Genomic DNA, 15,982 nt, shown 5'->3' with positions numbered 1-15,982 from the left:
AGGTGAAGCACATCTCCGGGCTCTCGCCATCTTGAAGATGGGAAGCCCTGCCCATTCAGGACTAGGCTACTGCCCCCCTCCCACAGGAGAGTGGCAGGATAGGGGGTGTACCCACCCTAAGGCAGGGACCCATTGGTCCCTGCCCTTTACCTACCTGTAACGCCCCTAAATCTAGTATGTAGGATTACCCTGAACCTTCCTTAGATTCCAGATTCCGAAAAAGCAAAGAAGAACCAGAAGAAAGAAGACCTGCTGAGCAGCTGCTAAGAAGAGGAAGACACAAACTGCTTTGGCCTCAGCCCTACCGGCCTGTCGACCCTCGAACCTGCTCCTGCTGAATCCCGGCACCTCCTGTGGCCAGCAACCCCACAAACCCCGGAGGACCTGGCTACCTTGTGACTCTGAGCATCTGGGACTCCCATGAGCAGTGGCTCTGCTCAAAGCAAGTTTCTAACCCCTGGCATCAGCCCGGAACCGCTAACCCTGCACACTCTGCACACGCCAAGCCTGGCCTGTGCCGGAGTGGACAACGACCCCGATGACGTCCCCCCGGCCACTGTGACCCCGAATCCAGCACCCAAGGACCCACCTCGATGCTCCCGACGACGCCTGCAGCCTCAGAACCAGGGACCCCCCCAACCGCGATCAACAGAGGGTAAGATTTCCCGACATCAAAAGGCACCCCTGAACCAGACGACCTGCGGCCCCCTGTGCCCGACTCCTGGGTACCTACCTATCCTCCAACTACCCAACTTACCTCTCAAAGTGGTGGTGGCACCCGAAGAATCTTCGTCCCCGAGCTTGCAGCCTTTGTTCATCCTTGAGCTTTCCCATTGAAATCCATTGAGCGCCCAAAGGCTCAAAAGCACCCTGCACTCAGCTGCCCGAGTGGCCCTGGCAGTGCAACTTCTACTCCTACCTACTTCCCCATTTGCCCTGAGCAAGTGACCAGGAGCCCAGCTCCCACAGCCGCGTGACCTGCTAGTCAGCAGCCACCAACCAAGGCCCCCCTGCCGCCCATAGGATAACATTGGGCCTAATTCACTCTGCACCCGGCCGCCCCAGTGCTGCTGAGGGTGTAACAACTGAACCAACCTGACCCTGGGAGACCCTCGAGTCTGTGCCCAGAACCTAAACTCTGCCAGTAGAGTACTTACCCAAAAGCCGATAACTCACTTTTCTTCCATAGGGTAACATTGACTGGTTTCTTCGGAAATTTCTTCTAAGTGTGGAGTTTCTAAACTTTAAAATATTCACCTAAAATCAACCGAGTAACGAAAACGGAAATACTCACCTGCTGTTAGGAGAGATCCCAGTGCTGGATCTTGGTGCCCAGCACTGACCCTGAAAAGTACTCACCACCGTATTTACCACTAACCCAATTTTCTTCCATAGGAAATTATTGACTGGTTTACTGTGAAATTTCTTCCAAGTGTCGATTTTTGCAAACTACAAATATTCTTTAAAAATAGTACCAACTGTGAAAACGCAATTACTTACCTGTTTTAGATAGAGGTCCCAGTACTGAGCCTAGGAGCCCAGCCCTGGTTACAAAAGTAACGAGAACATACTTTACCCGTAACTTGAATTTTCTTCCATAGGGAACCATTGACTGTTTTTCTATGAAATTTCTTCTGTGTGCCGATTTTGCAAAGTTATAAATATTCCTTAAAAATCGCCTGTGTAACTTAAACGCAGTTTCTCAACTGCTTACAGGTGATACACTAGTGCTGGATCTAGGATCCAACACAGACCTAGAAAAAGTAACCATTAACCAACTTACCTGCTAAGTGAATTTCCTTCCATAGGATAACATTGGTAATTTGATTAGCAAAAGTTTAGAAGTGTCAACTTTTAAAATAGCAAAATATTGCTTAAAAATCACAACAGTAACTAAAACGAATTTACTCACTTGTTTCCAAGAACTGTCCCGGGACTGAATCTAGGATACAGTCCTGGATTAATCTTGAAAGTAGTCAATTGCAAATAACTTAAAATTCACATTGAGCTTAATGTATTATTGTGTTTGAAATTGTGTTGCATATTGCAACAAAACTAACTATTAATTGCAAAAGTCAATTGCCTATTGCAAAGTATTTAACCAAAGCATCTCATTCTGAGAAAGCATATTTTGATACCTAGTGATGGTTTAAAATAAAACAACCATATATTTTTTATATAAACCATTGGCCTAGAGTTCAGGTCTTGAGTGTGTGAGACCATTTTCTGACTGAGTGTGTACAACAAGTGCTTTACACTGTCCTCTGATACTGCCTTACTGCTCGACCAATCTACAACTTTAGAGAGTAAGGTTATATCTAACTTTAACCTCTGCCAAACCTCTGGGGACTGTGGACTCTGTACACACTGTACCTATTTGGGACCAGTAAATACAGAGCCACTTTCTCACAATCTCAAGCAGGCGTGGCGACAAGCGCCACCGTTGTAGCAACGGCTCTACCCAGTGTGTCCGCGGTGTCCAAACCACACCGAATGGCGAACCTGGCCGCATCCTTACCCTCGGCAACAGCTTGAGACAGCACAGCTTGGGCCTCTTCAGGACACGGAGGCAACACCTGTGCAACAGCATCCTACACACCGTGGGAATAGCGGCCCAAGAGGCATGGAGTGTTCACTGACCGCAGCCCTAAGCTGGCCAAAGAGAACAACCGCTTGCCGAACTGCTCCAGCTTCTTAAGAGTCCTTATACGGCGGAGTCGTGGGAAAGGCACTCTGGGACGTCGAAGCTTGGATGACCAAACTTTTGGGCGTAGGATGAGTGGTCCGAAAGGAAGGGTTACCCGGCGCCTGGCGATGACGCCTGGTGACATTCTTATCCACCGGGGCCCCTGTGGCTGGCCGCGACCAAGTGCCCAGCAAGACGTCAGTGAGTGCGTCGTTAAATGGCAGCAGGGGCTCCGACGAAGTGGACGCCGTCTGGAGCACCTCAGTGAGGAGATTCGTTTTCAGGGCCACCGTAGGCAGATCAAGTGTGAGGACCTCAGCGGCACGACGAAGCACCATCGTGTACGCGGCGCCCCCCTTCATGGTAGGCGGAGGAGAGGCAAACCCCGGTTGAGAGGAGAGACAAGGCCGCCGGCCTCCTCTAACTCGTCCGCCCAGTCCTGCTCGGGAGTCACACGATGACTTGGTCGTAGCCCTGGAGTCCTTAAACGGCCATCAAAGGGCATGTCTATGAGGGTGCTCTGGACATCCCCTGAAAGGTTCGTGGACCTCAGCCAGGCGTAACAACGAATCGCCACCGTCTTTGCAATCGCTCTTCCCAGCGAGACCATGGTGTCAAGTCCACATCGGATGGAGTACCGTGCTGCATCCAGCCCCTCAGCAAGAGCCTGGGCGAGCCGTGTCCTGGCCTCCTCTGGACATTGGGGCAGCACGTCCGCCACCGTATCCCACAAAGAGTGGGTGTAACGGTCCAAAAGGCACGTGGTATTAATAGACCGCAACCCCAGGCTGAGGGAGGAATACAGTTTGTCAAACTGCTCCAACCTTTTGGATTCCCGATCCGGAGGAGTGGACGGGAAGGCGGTTTGGGAAGGCGGTTTGGGAAGTGGAGGCCTGGATGACCAGACTCTCAGGGGTGGGGTGTACAGACAGAAAGCTGGGGTCGCCCGGAGCTGGGCAGTGGCGCCGGGCCACGTTCCGATCCACAGGAGAGACTGTGGAGGGCTTGGACCAAGTGCCCATCAGAACGTCGGTGAGGGCCTCATTAAACTGCAGCAGAGGCTCCGGAGAACTTACTGGCGGCTGAAGCACCTCAGTGAGGAGGTTAGTCCTCACAGCCACTGCAGGGAGCTCCAGGTGTAGGGCCTGGGCCGCCCTGCGCAGCACCACAGCATAAGTCGCATCCTCCGCTGTAGCCACGGAAGGAGGAGAGATGAAACCAGTGTCAGGGGAAGTGTCTAGACCACAGGCATCCTCCAGCTCATTGCCCAGTCCTGACTTAAATGGCACTGCTGTGCCAAAGAGTCCTCAGACCCCTCCCAGTCCTCCCTTTCATCCATCTCCTGGTAAACAGGCAGAAAGGATGGAGCCGGGTTATAGATGAAATGCTCATTCATAGACGCCGGAGACGGCGCCGAGCGGCGCCGCTCCGACGCCGGACCAGAGCTGAAACTAGGGACGGCGTTGTCCGAGGACGGCACTAGGAGCAGCACCATGGGGGGGTCGGTGCCAGCAGAAGAGTCGAGAGGTCAACCGGCGTCGACCGGAATCCAGGCCTGGATCCCATGGGGACCTGCGGCGTCGGGGCCGAAGTCGCCAGCTTGCTAGGACCCCCAGTCGGACCTGCGGGGCCCGGAGGCGCGCCAGCCGGTCTTGACGGTGGAACGAGACTCCTCAGGGCCACGAGGAAGTCTCGAATCTCGCCCGGAATGGCATCGGGCCCAGGGACCGGAGGGTGTGGGGCCGGATGCAACTCTTGCGGCTCCAGCGGAGCCGCGTGGGTGGTGCCACCCGAACCCTCAGCCAAGTCGCACGACCGGCGAGGGGAGTCAGAAGAGCGGTGTCGCTTCTTTGACTTTTTTACCATGCCTCGCCTTACCTGAATGCGAGGACTTGGAACCCGACGAGCGGTGATGACTTTGACTCCGCGACCATTCCCTCGACCTCCTCCGCGACCAGGACCTCGAGCGGAGCCGAATCTCGAGGTCCCGCCTAGCCTTCGAGGTCAAGGCCCGGCAGTCGGGACACGAATTGTCATCGTGGTCGGCCCCAAGACAGTAGAGACACCGATGGTGAAGCGGTGACCGACATCAGTCGGTGACCGACGTCACACGGCTTGAACCCGGGCATCCCTACCGGCACCAGAAGTCTAAGTCTACTCGAAAAGAGACAAAAATGTCCAAATGTTAGTCAAAAAATGTCTAAGGGTACGCTCTTCCCGGATCTGCGCTTACTGGCGCAGAAGAAAGAAGAACTGATGTCAGCGCGCGAGGGCGGCATCTAAGTACTCCAACGACGTCATCCCGGCGATCACGACGACGGACGCGGAGTCGCAGATGATGCCTACCGACGCGCAAGGATACTGCTGACGGAAAATCTTTCCGGATCCAGCCTGACGCCTGGGGATATTCTAAGGTAAGGAATCTAACTAACGTGTTTCTTTCAGATCTAACTGTATGCAGTATTTGTTTTTCTACCATAGGATAACATTTCCGCCTCTGAAAATTGCACTAAGTGTCAACTTTTGAAAAGGAAAAGCATTTCTATTTCAAAACATACTTACCTGATCAAATGGACTCTTGTAGCAATATATATCTGTGTTACGTTTATAAATTGGTGTCGTTATCCCAACTGAGTTGTGGGCATCATTTATTGACTGTGTGTTAGCAAAAGCATAAAACTCTACAATAGCTAGACTCTTGCACAGTATACCTCTTTTTGGGATACTATATAAAGAGCCAACCTCCAACATTTTCAATATTACTTCTGAAGATTTAAAGCCATGTATAAGGCTGGGCTTTTTTTCTTTTGAAAATACAATTCATTAGAGGAAGAAAAAAAAGGTGCTTTTAGCTATTACAACAGTAATAGTAGTGATCTACCTAAAAAAAACACACAAAAACAAAGTCGAGCATAATCTAGAAGATTTTCTGAACCATGTACATGATTCCTAAACAAATGCCCAACAAAAACTTTCACACTCTTCAGTGTTGACCTCTAAACCAAAACAGTAAAAACTTGACATTTCATGCTTTGCAGTAATACTTAAAACTTCAAATGGGAGTAACATTTGTTAAGATGGCTTACCAGGTAACGTCAGTTTAATACAGGGGAACTGAAATGGAGGTACTTTAAAAAAAACTAAGTTTCCCTAAGTCCATACCAAAGAAAGGGCTCCAAGAAAGGTTCGTTTACATTCACTAAGTCTGCTACAATGAAACCTGTATAATTGGAAAACACTCACTTCATCTAGAACAATCCAATGTCCATGCTTCAATGCTGCAAGGAGAGGTCCATCACGCCAAGAAAAATCTCCTCCTTTTCCTCCTTCCACAGGCAAATCTGTACCAAACAAGTCAGTCACATCCTGTAATATTAGGAAGAATGAGGAACTAATTAGGACTAACGGCTGCGTATTAACCTTCCACCAAAACAGCAGCAACTTAACAAAACCCATTATAAAATATGGAATCCTGCAATAAAAGTATAAAATACCTTTAATTTTCCAGTGACAGTCTAGTTGTGATATCACCACTCACTTGTAAGAAAATCACGTAGCTACTCTACCGTTAATGGATCCTGCACATTGTTCCGTATCATACAACCTCCCTCAAGTGAGTCGACAGGCTTACTTCAAAACGTGATGCTGTTGAACAAGTTACTTACCTTCGGCAACGCATTATCTGGTGGAGACTATATCTAGCAGCAAATTCCTTATCTTTGAATTTTCCCATGCATCAATAGGTGGTGTCGATTGGCTCTGTGTACGTCATTGGCACCAGAAGTGACATCCACAGCACCTATATCGGGGCCACCTCACAGCGCTGATGTCAGTTACTTTTCAAGACTTTTCACGCCAGAAACTCGGAGCCATGAAGAACACCTACACGGGCGTGGATAAACTAAGGCCCTGAAAGGGATCAGCACTGATCCTAGAAATCTGTCAGCAGAGCAAGGATGATGGGTGGGCTGGTAAGGAATCTGAGACTACATATAGTCTCCAGCAGAGAAGGCGTTATCGAAGGTACACAACTTATTCATCTGATACAGACTTCTACCCGCAGGTTCCTTACCTTTGAATGCATATCTAAGAATTACCATCCCCTGGAGGTGGGTCTGCAGACAAATTTCAGACAAGAAAATCCAGCAGGTTTGAACGGGTGAAGTGCCCATCCTACAGACCTGACTGTCCTGACAGTAGTGTTTGGTGAACGTGTGCAGGGAAGCCCACATTGCTGCCTGTCTAGGACTGGAGCTCCGCTGTAGTGTAGTTCCTCTATCCCTGATAGACTCTGCACATTGGAATAACATACACTATAGATTTGACTAAGGTCAGTATGTCTCTATCGAGTATATTGAACTTAATTACTTGTGTGTGCTAGCTAACTCAGAGGTCACAAGAAACTTCTCTAATATGCAAGAAGGGATTAGTCTCGGACAACTGCATAAACATGACAACTGTTTCCTTTTAGAATCGGAACAGTCTCAGAATTGTGGAAACAATCGATAACCGTTTCACTCAGTCAATCGTGCATGTTTCGTTTCTACAGAGTTGCACAGAAATAGAGAGACAGGCGTTTCAATAGAAGGATTTATTGAACAGTCTTATTTCTCATGCAAGAGATATAAATTGCTACAATCGTAAGACAGACTGCGAAGTACAATATGTACGAGGTTAGCAGTAAGATAAAATAATACTGCAATAGCATGGTTTGTAGCTATGACATATATTAATCAAAATACATACATAAATAAAATAAGCTAAAATGTGAAGACTCATCTGATGCTTCTAAATTGTTCTACCCCAGTGTACCTAAACCAAGTGTAGTACGAGGTTTGAAGTAGGTGCCGTTTCTAAAGTATAGCTAGCTATATTTTAGTTTAGCCATGAGTTGCCAAAAGTTTCTCTAAGTTCTAGTCAGCTCCATACCTTAGAATGAGAGAGGTTGGAATCTCTTTTCTGGACTCGATAGTCTAACCCCTCGCAAGGGAAGTCAGAGCACTGGAGCTGGATTCTCTGCGAGGAGGATGGCAGCGTCAGGTCAGTGCATCAGGGTAGAACTCGATCTCATTCCGAACTTGCCGTGGCGAACCGCGTAGTCTGGGATGGATCAAATCCTCCGGGAACCGCAATTTGCCAGGGCAAGTGCTGATATATTTATACCTTGAAGGTGTCTAGGAATGCCAGAATTGACGTAAAAGTCGGCAGAGGAACGTCATGAATGAAGCCCTAAGGAATAGATGTTCATGCATACTTAATGAGTTCTTGGATACATCAATATTCAAGCTGGGGGAAATTCCTTAAGGGTCTGGTTTTCGAAAATTAGTTGTGACGTGGATGGACGGATGTAGGTGGCCACGGCTGTATTTGTTTTATATGGACAATATCTAAATAAGGGCCGGATTTCTATGTCCAAATAAGGGCAATGTAAATTGTACCTATATAAGGGCATAAATCGGGAAACCTATAAACGGAATCTAAATCTGCACACAACACCACGTGCAAATGAAATGGTGGGAGCTTTAGCTCTGGTGGAATCTGATCGCAAGACTTCAGAAGTTTGCTTCTTGGCCAATGCTTAGAAGATGTTGATGCAGAGCACAACCCAGCAAGAGAGAGTTCACTTCTGCACTACTCCACCCTTCTTTGTCCCAACATGTACCACAAACAGGAGGTCATCCGCCCGGAACTCACATGTGCAATCAAGTTAAAACGACAACGCTCTCTTTGAGTCCTGATGGTGGAGTTGCTCCTCTATTTTAGAGGGATATGGAGAAGCATAGAAGGCAGGAAATGCGATGGATTGGCTTGCGTGCAAGGAATATGCTACTTACCAGTATGCATCTGTTCTTGGCATGTAGAATGGCAGATCTATAGATCGCCATCTGGTGTTGGGCCCGGATGTTTGCAGTTGTTTTTAAATCTTGGAAAGTCTTTGGAAGTCACGAGGTCGGCGACTCCTCCTTTGGATCGTATTGTGCATGGGCTTCGGCTCCATCCTCAGATTGTTTTTCGCCAACAGGGAAAGATGGAGCGTAGTAATAACAGTTAAGATGCCCATGTGTGTTGTATCTAAATAAGATGAAATGGAACAGATAAAGGTAGCAGGGGAGGCGGGTGGGCGTGTGTATTTCTGCAGCTCTACATGCCAAGAACAGATGCATACTGGTAAGTAGCATATTCCGTTCGAGGCATATGAGCTGCAGATTACACACTTGTGCATAGATTACATAGCAGTACCCACCCTTAGCGGTGATCACCCGTATCTGTTGCAGTGGTTTGAAATAATGTTTTGAGTACAGCCTGACCTACACTAGCTTGCTGCTTAGTTTGCACATCTACACAATAGTGTTTAGAGAAAGTGTGCAGTGTTGACCATGTAGCTGCTCTGCAGATATCATCTAATGGGATGTTCCCTAAAAAGGCCATTGAGGCCCCTATTTTACGTGTAGAGTGGGCTTTAGGGGGAACGGATAGCGTTTGTTTTGCTTTGTGGTAGCAAATCTGAATGCATTTGACAATCCACCTAGCTATTCCCGACTTGGAGATGGGGTTGCCTTTGTGTGGTGGAGAGAAAGAGACAAACAGCTGTTTGGTCTTACGGAAAGGTTGTGTTCTCTGTATATAGTAGAGTAAGGCTCTTTTGACATCTAGTGTGTGAAGAGCTCTTTCTCCAACGGTCTGTGGTTGCAAGAAGAAAACTGGTAGTTCTGCCGCTTGGTTTATGTGAAAGGGAGAAATGACTTTAGGGAGGAATTTTGGGTTGGTACCTTGTTATGGTGCATTTGTAGAAAAGGTTCTTGAATGGTAAGTGCTTGTATCTCACTGACCCTTCTGAGAGAAATGATGGCTACCAGAAAAGCGGTTTTTCCATGTTAGGAACCGGAGTTCACATTTGTGCAGAGATTCGAAGGGAGGCCCCATTAGTCTGGTGAGAACGATGTTTAGGTTCCACACAGGTGAGGGTGGCAGTCTGGGTGGAATTATTATTTTAAGGCCTTCCATGAAGGCTTTATTGGCAGGTACTCTAAAAAGTGATAGATGTTGCCTGTTTTGTAGATAAGCTGCTATGGCTGTGAGGTGCAGTCCAATAGATGTATAGGCTAGATTGCATCTTTGCAGGTGTAGTAAATAGCCTATGATATGTTGAATGGACACATCTAGGGGATTGATGGTATTGTTGTGACAGTAGACAACAAAACGTTTCCACTTGGTGGCGTAGCACGGCCTAGTGGTGGGTCGCCTAGCTTATTTGATGACGTTCATACAGTTGGGGGGAAGATTGAGGTAACCAAATTCTAGAATTTCAGCAGCCAGATCGCGAGATTGAGCTGAGATGGGTCCGGGTGTCTGATCTCTCCATGGTTCTGGGTTAAGAGGTGTGGAGAGAGGTGTAAATTTTGGTGCGGTACTACAGATAATTCCAGCAGTGTGGTGTACCACGGTTGTCTGGCCCAAGTTGGAGCTACTAGTATGAGAGTGAGGGAGTGTTGTAGTTTGCGCACCACTAATGGAGTGAGTGGGAGAGCCGAAAAAGCGTACGCAAATCTGCCTGACCAGTTCATCCACATCGCATTGCCTTTGGACAATGGGTGTGGATATCTGGAAGCGAAGCTTGGGCATTTGGCGTTTTCGTGGGTGGTGAAGAGGTCTATCTGTGGATGCCTTCACAGTTGAAAGTACGGGTGAAGAACTTGTGGGTGTAGTTCCCACTCGTGGATCTGTTGTGTGTCTGCTGGATAGATCAGCTATAGTGTTTTGGACTCCTGGGACATGTTGGGCTAGGAGAAAGATTTTCTGGGGTATGGCCCATCTCCATATGCTCTGTGCTAGCTGAGAGAGCTGTGGAGAGTGTGTGCTGCCTTGTTTTTGTATGTAGTACATGGCTGTTATGTTGTCTGTGCGGACTAGGACTGCCTTGCCTGAGATCTGTGTTTGGAAGGATTTCAGGGCTAAGAATATCGCTAGTAACTCCAGATGGTTGATGTGGAGTAACTTTTGTTGAGGTGTCCATCTGCCCTGCATGGTGTGATGCAATAGGTGGGCTCCCCATCCGGAGAGCGATGCGTCCGCTGTTAGTATTATCTGAGGAACCGGGTCCAGGAACGGTCGCCCTTTGGGAAGGTTTTTGGTGCTCCACCACTGCAGAGAGCGATGGGTACGACCGTCTACCAACACCAGATCTGTTAATTGATCTTGGGCCTAGTTCCATTGGCGCGCTAAGCACTCTTGGAGAGGACGCATCTGGAGTCTTGCGTGCGGTACTATGAATATGCAAGAGGCCATCATCCCGATTAATTGCATAAACACTAGAGCTGGAATAGTGTGTTGTGTTGTAAATTTTGCGCGTAGAGTCTGAATGCTTGTGATCCTGGCCGGACTGGGGTAGGCTAGTGTTTTTGAGGTGTCTATGGTAGCACCGAGGTATTGTTTTACGTGGGACGGTTGCAGATGGGACTTTGCGTGGTTTACAGTGAAGCCCAGGTGGTGAAGTAGCTGGATAGTGGCATGCGTGTGTTGTACACACTGGTTTGTATGAGCTGACTTTTATTAGCCAGTCGTCTAGGTATGGGAAGACCTGGATGTGTTGTCTCCTGACGTGTGCTGCCAAGACTGCTAGGCACTTGGTGAATACCCGTGGTGCTGTTGTGACTCCGAATGGGAGTACTTTGAATTGGTAGTGTTGGTTGTCCACTACAAATCTGAGGAACTTCCTGTGAGCGTGGTGTAGAGGAATGTGGAAATAAGCGTCTTTTAGGTCTAAAGTGGTCAGGAAGTCGTTTTGGGAGAGCAGGGGAAGTACCTGCTGAAGTGTTACCATGTGAAAATGGTCTGAGTGTATGTATGTGTTTAGGAGCCGGAGGTCTAGGATGGGCCATAGAGTCTCGTCCCTTTTTGGTATGAGAAAATATAGGGAGTAAACCCCCAGATTGCGTTGGTTGGTAGGCACGTGTTCCATCGCCCCTTTTTGTAGGAGGGAAATTACCTCCTGCTTTAGTAATGCTAGATGTTCCTGTGACATTGGGCGTTGCCTGGGTGGAATGTTTGGGGGGGGGTAGAGATTAGTTCTAGGCAGTAGCCTGATCGAATTATTTGTGTCACCCATTTGTCTGAGGTGATGGTAGCCCAGACATGAAGGAAATTTTGGACTCTGCCACCGACCGGAGTGGGATGGTCTGGGGGGGGAGTGGAGGGAAGTCATTGGGTAGGTGTGGCGGCAGAGTGGGCAGTGTTTGTCTTGCCTCTGCCTTTATTATTGCTGCCCTTGTAGCCGCCTCTTTGGTAACCCCTTGTGAAGGTGGATTGGGTTTATATGACGTGGAAGCGGTATCAGAGGAGTAGCCTCTGGATGTGCTCCGAAAGGATGAACGGTGAAAGGAACGCCTGGGAGGGTGTGATTGTAAGGCTCCCATAGATTTCGCTGTGTCTGTATCTTTTTTCATTTTTTCTAGGGCCTCATCAACTTTTGGGCCGAACAAATGTTCGTGGTCAAAGGGATGGTTCAGGATGGAAGCTTGCACTTCTGGTTTAAATCCTGAGATCCTGAGCCAGGCATGGCGACGGAGGAGGACGCTAGTATTGATGGCCCTGGAGGCGGTGTCTGCTGCATCTAGGGAACAATGGATGGAGGTATTTGTGATGGTTTTTCCCTCCTGAATTAACTAGCTTGCCCTATTTTTGTATTTATCAGGGAGGTGCTGCATTATGGCTTCTAGTTCGTCATAATGGGCCCCGTCATATCTAGCCAGTAACGCTTGTGTATTGGCGATACGCCATATATTGGCGGCTTGTGGAGCAGTGCGTTTGCCAGATGCGTCCAAGAGTTTTGACTCTTTGTCAGGTGGTGGTGCTTCGCCTGACGCCTGGGAGTTGGCCCTCTTTCGCGCTGTGGACACTACCAGGGAATCTAGTGGGGCTGGCCCTCTGATGTAGCAGGAATCTGTAGGGGCGGCTTCATATTTCTTCTTGATGTTTGGGTTAATGACCCTTGCTCTAACTGGGTCTTTAAAGACCTCTGGCGCATGTTTTATAACCCCTTTGAGCATGGGCAGTATGGAGGTGGCCCTATGCGTGGTATCGAAAGTATCGAGGAGGAAATCCTCCTCCACGGGGTCGGTATGGAGGTCTACCCCGTGATAGTGTGCAACCCTCTGGAGTAAATGGTTGAACCCCAATGAGTCTTCTGGTGGGGATGGTCTCGAAGGATAGAGATCATCTTGTGGGACGTTAGGGATGTCAGGGACGTTCTAGTTGTCCCATGGGTCTGGGGAGCCTTTGGGAGTGGGGTACCCTATGGGTGAGTCATGGGGTGCGTCCCCTATGTCATCATATATGTTATGATCATCATCATCCAGAGGGGGCGTTGGGGAATGATAAGGAGGGGGTGGAGAGGGAGAAGGTGGAGGGGGGACGGTGGAGGGGGTGGACGAGGTGGGGAAGGTATTCTGAAAGGTGAGGTAGCAGAATCCTTCCTTTTTGGAGGTGGAGCTGGGGCAGGTTTTTCCAGCTGTCTCTTTTTGATGCTGAGCATCAAATGTCCGGTTTTGGGATCCTTGGTTAATGTCTTTTGCAAGGGATCCGGTGTAAAGAGTTCCTCCGAAGGTGGCTTACCCTTCGGCGCTGTAGGTGTCGGGCCGTTGTTTTTTTGACTTTAGTGTCCTGTATAGAAGTATGGGGCTTGGAAAGGTCTTTTTATTTGGTCGGTGTCGAGATGGGTTTCGACTTAGAGATCTCTGTGCCGGTGGCCTTGTGTGCTTTCGTCGGTTCCGAAGATGGAGTCGGTATCGAGGAGCTGGAACCGTGTTTCGGCACCAAGTGTTTCGGTATGGGGCTCGGTGCCGAAGAGAAGGCCATTTTCTTTTTCAGTGTCGATGCCGAGGAATGTTTGTCGGCACCGACGGTGGGCTGGCTCGAGCCCGAGCCGCCTAAAGGCTTAATCGGCTTCTTTACCGGTCCCGAAGGTGCGGTGTGGTAAGCATTGTCTTAGGTCTTACCTAGGCCCGGAGGCGAAGGCGTGACCGAAGCCTTTTTCGGTGCCGGCGAGGGTGGGGGGGGGGGCAAATTGGTACTCATGACCCTCTGTACCTGAGTGATGTCCTCCACATCTGAATCGTCGGCTTCGGAGGCACTGACGAGGCCCTCGTCGGTGTGGTGTTCTTCTGGAGCGTCGATGCCCTGTCCGAAGAGGTAATCTGGAATCGCCGTCGACGAGTGTGCCATAGTTCTTCTTGCACTTCCGTCCCGAATAGTTTACTTGGACCAGAAGGACTTGCACGCCGGACAGTCTCAAGCCTCGTGTTCAGGGGAGAGGCAGAGATTACATACTTCGTGGAGATCGGTGTGGGGGAATTTGGACCCACATCGAGGGCACTTCTTGAAGGGAGTCCTTTCCATGAGCCAGGACCGGAGCTTGGGTAGGGCCGAAGGCCGGCGTCGATGACTGGAATCGAAGGTTCGTGAGTGATGAGAGCCGCGTCGAGTGTGGGGATCGCGATCGAAACAATACCGCGAATTGGGGTGAGGATGCGCGTCAATTGAACTGGAAACCTGTTCGGAACCGGAGCCCGAAGATCACATCCGAGCCCGATGGCGGAAAAAAACTATGAGGATGGAGCCGAAGCCCATGCGCAATACGATCCAAAGGAGGAGTCACCGACCTCGTGACTTCCAAAGACTTTCCAAGAGGAAAAACAACTGCAAACATCCGGGCCCAACACCAGATGGCGATCTATGCACAAGTGTGTAATCTGCAGCTCATATGCCTCGAACTGTAGTATCCATTTTAGGTAGAAAGGAGGTCCTTGTGCAAAGCATCACTTTGTCAGGATAGACTGAGAAGTAAGGCGGCTTAGATGACCAGGCCTGCAGCTCACTCACTCTATGGGAAGATGTAATTGCCACCAGAAAGACTGTTTTTAGTGTGAGAAGCTAGAGGGAACAGTTGTGGAGAGGCTCGAAAGGAGCACACATCAAAAATGTGAGAACTAAACTAAGGTCCCACTGAGACACAATAAACGGCGAAGGGAGAAAGAGATGGATGGGACCCTTCAAAAACCTACATACAACAGGAGATTTAAACACGGAGGATTGGTCAGGGAGCCGCAAGAAGGGAGACAGAGCAGAGAGTTATCCCTTAAGGGTGCCCACAGTAGAGAGCCCTGCTGGGCAAGAGAAAGAATAAAGAGCAAGACTTCAGAAAGGGGAGTATAAAGGGCATCAACTGACTTTTCTGCACATCATGTCACAAATGTTTTTTAACGGCAGATTTAAACAGTCAATTGCTGCCAGTCAATCTCCACACTAGAAGGCAGAGAATGGACTGGTTCAGGAGCAGAACTATTCCCCTGCTGCTGCAACAGAAGATCTGGAAGAGGCAGCCTGTTCAGAGGATCGATTGCCATGCTCAGTAGATCAGGATGCCAAACTCTCCATGCACAGTACGAAGGCACAAGGATGTCTTGGGCACGGTCATTTCACATCTTGTTGAGAACTCTTGGCAGGAGTGTGAGAAAGTGCCATCTTTATTGCATGGTATGCCCCCACTTTTTGCTGAATTACTGAATGTACTTTGACTCTGTGTGCCCTGGACTCCTGCCAATCAGGTGCACAGGGCCTATGTTCCTTCCCTAAAACACAAAACACCAATTGGCAAAACCTGGCCACATGTCAGCCCCTGGTAAATGGTACCCTAGGTACCCAGGGCCTTGTGACCAGGGAAGGCCTCTAAGGGTTGCAGCACTCATTGGGCCAACCTTAGAGGCCCTCTACCCTTACACACACAAACACACTGCCCTTGCAGGCTGGGTGTCTGGGTACAAGACAAAACAAAGTCGACATGGCACACATCCCTGTGTGCCATGCCCACAATCTACACTGCCATGGCATACATCAGCCACCCCTCTAGCTGGGTGCCCTATGCCAGTGGTGTGGGCACAGGTGCAGGAGCCCTGTGCCCCAACAGTACCCAGGTCCATTCCTGGGCACTGTAAGTGCAGTGTTGCCATTTAAGAGTACATGGTGCTGAGAGCTCGTCAAACACGAACTCCACAGCACTATGTTGGCTCCACTGAAGACTGAGAAGTTTGGTATCAAACTTCTCAGCACATTAAACCCCGCACTGATGCCAGTGCAGGATTTAATGTACAATGCACGACAGAGGACATCTTAGAGATGCCCCCTGAACCGAACCTACAATCCATGTCTGGTCTGAGGGGCTGCCTAGGCTGCCACACAGCAGACATGTTGCTGGACCCCTGGGTAGAGAGCCATCCGCTCTCCTGGGCCTGGAACAATGCA

At 49.2% G+C, this 15,982-nt stretch overlaps 1 protein-coding gene across 1 annotated transcript in view; it reads right to left on the bottom strand.

Annotated features, from left to right (window-relative positions):
* MDN1 (midasin AAA ATPase 1) overlaps nt 1–15,982 on the bottom strand; it is a 2,002,810-nt gene that overhangs the window by 1,288,420 nt on the left and 698,408 nt on the right. The window contains exon 37 of the mRNA XM_085611158.1: nt 5,930–6,052. Coding sequence (XP_085467284.1) covers nt 5,930–6,052 — 123 coding nt within the window. The remainder of the gene's footprint in view (nt 1–5,929; nt 6,053–15,982) is intronic.

Source organism: Triturus cristatus, chromosome 6, assembly GCF_964204655.1.
Source record: "Triturus cristatus chromosome 6, aTriCri1.1, whole genome shotgun sequence".
Classification (NCBI taxonomy): Eukaryota; Metazoa; Chordata; class Amphibia; order Caudata; family Salamandridae; genus Triturus; species Triturus cristatus.
Note: the sequence above shows the minus strand (reverse complement) of the source record. Positions and strands in the feature narration are given on the sequence as shown.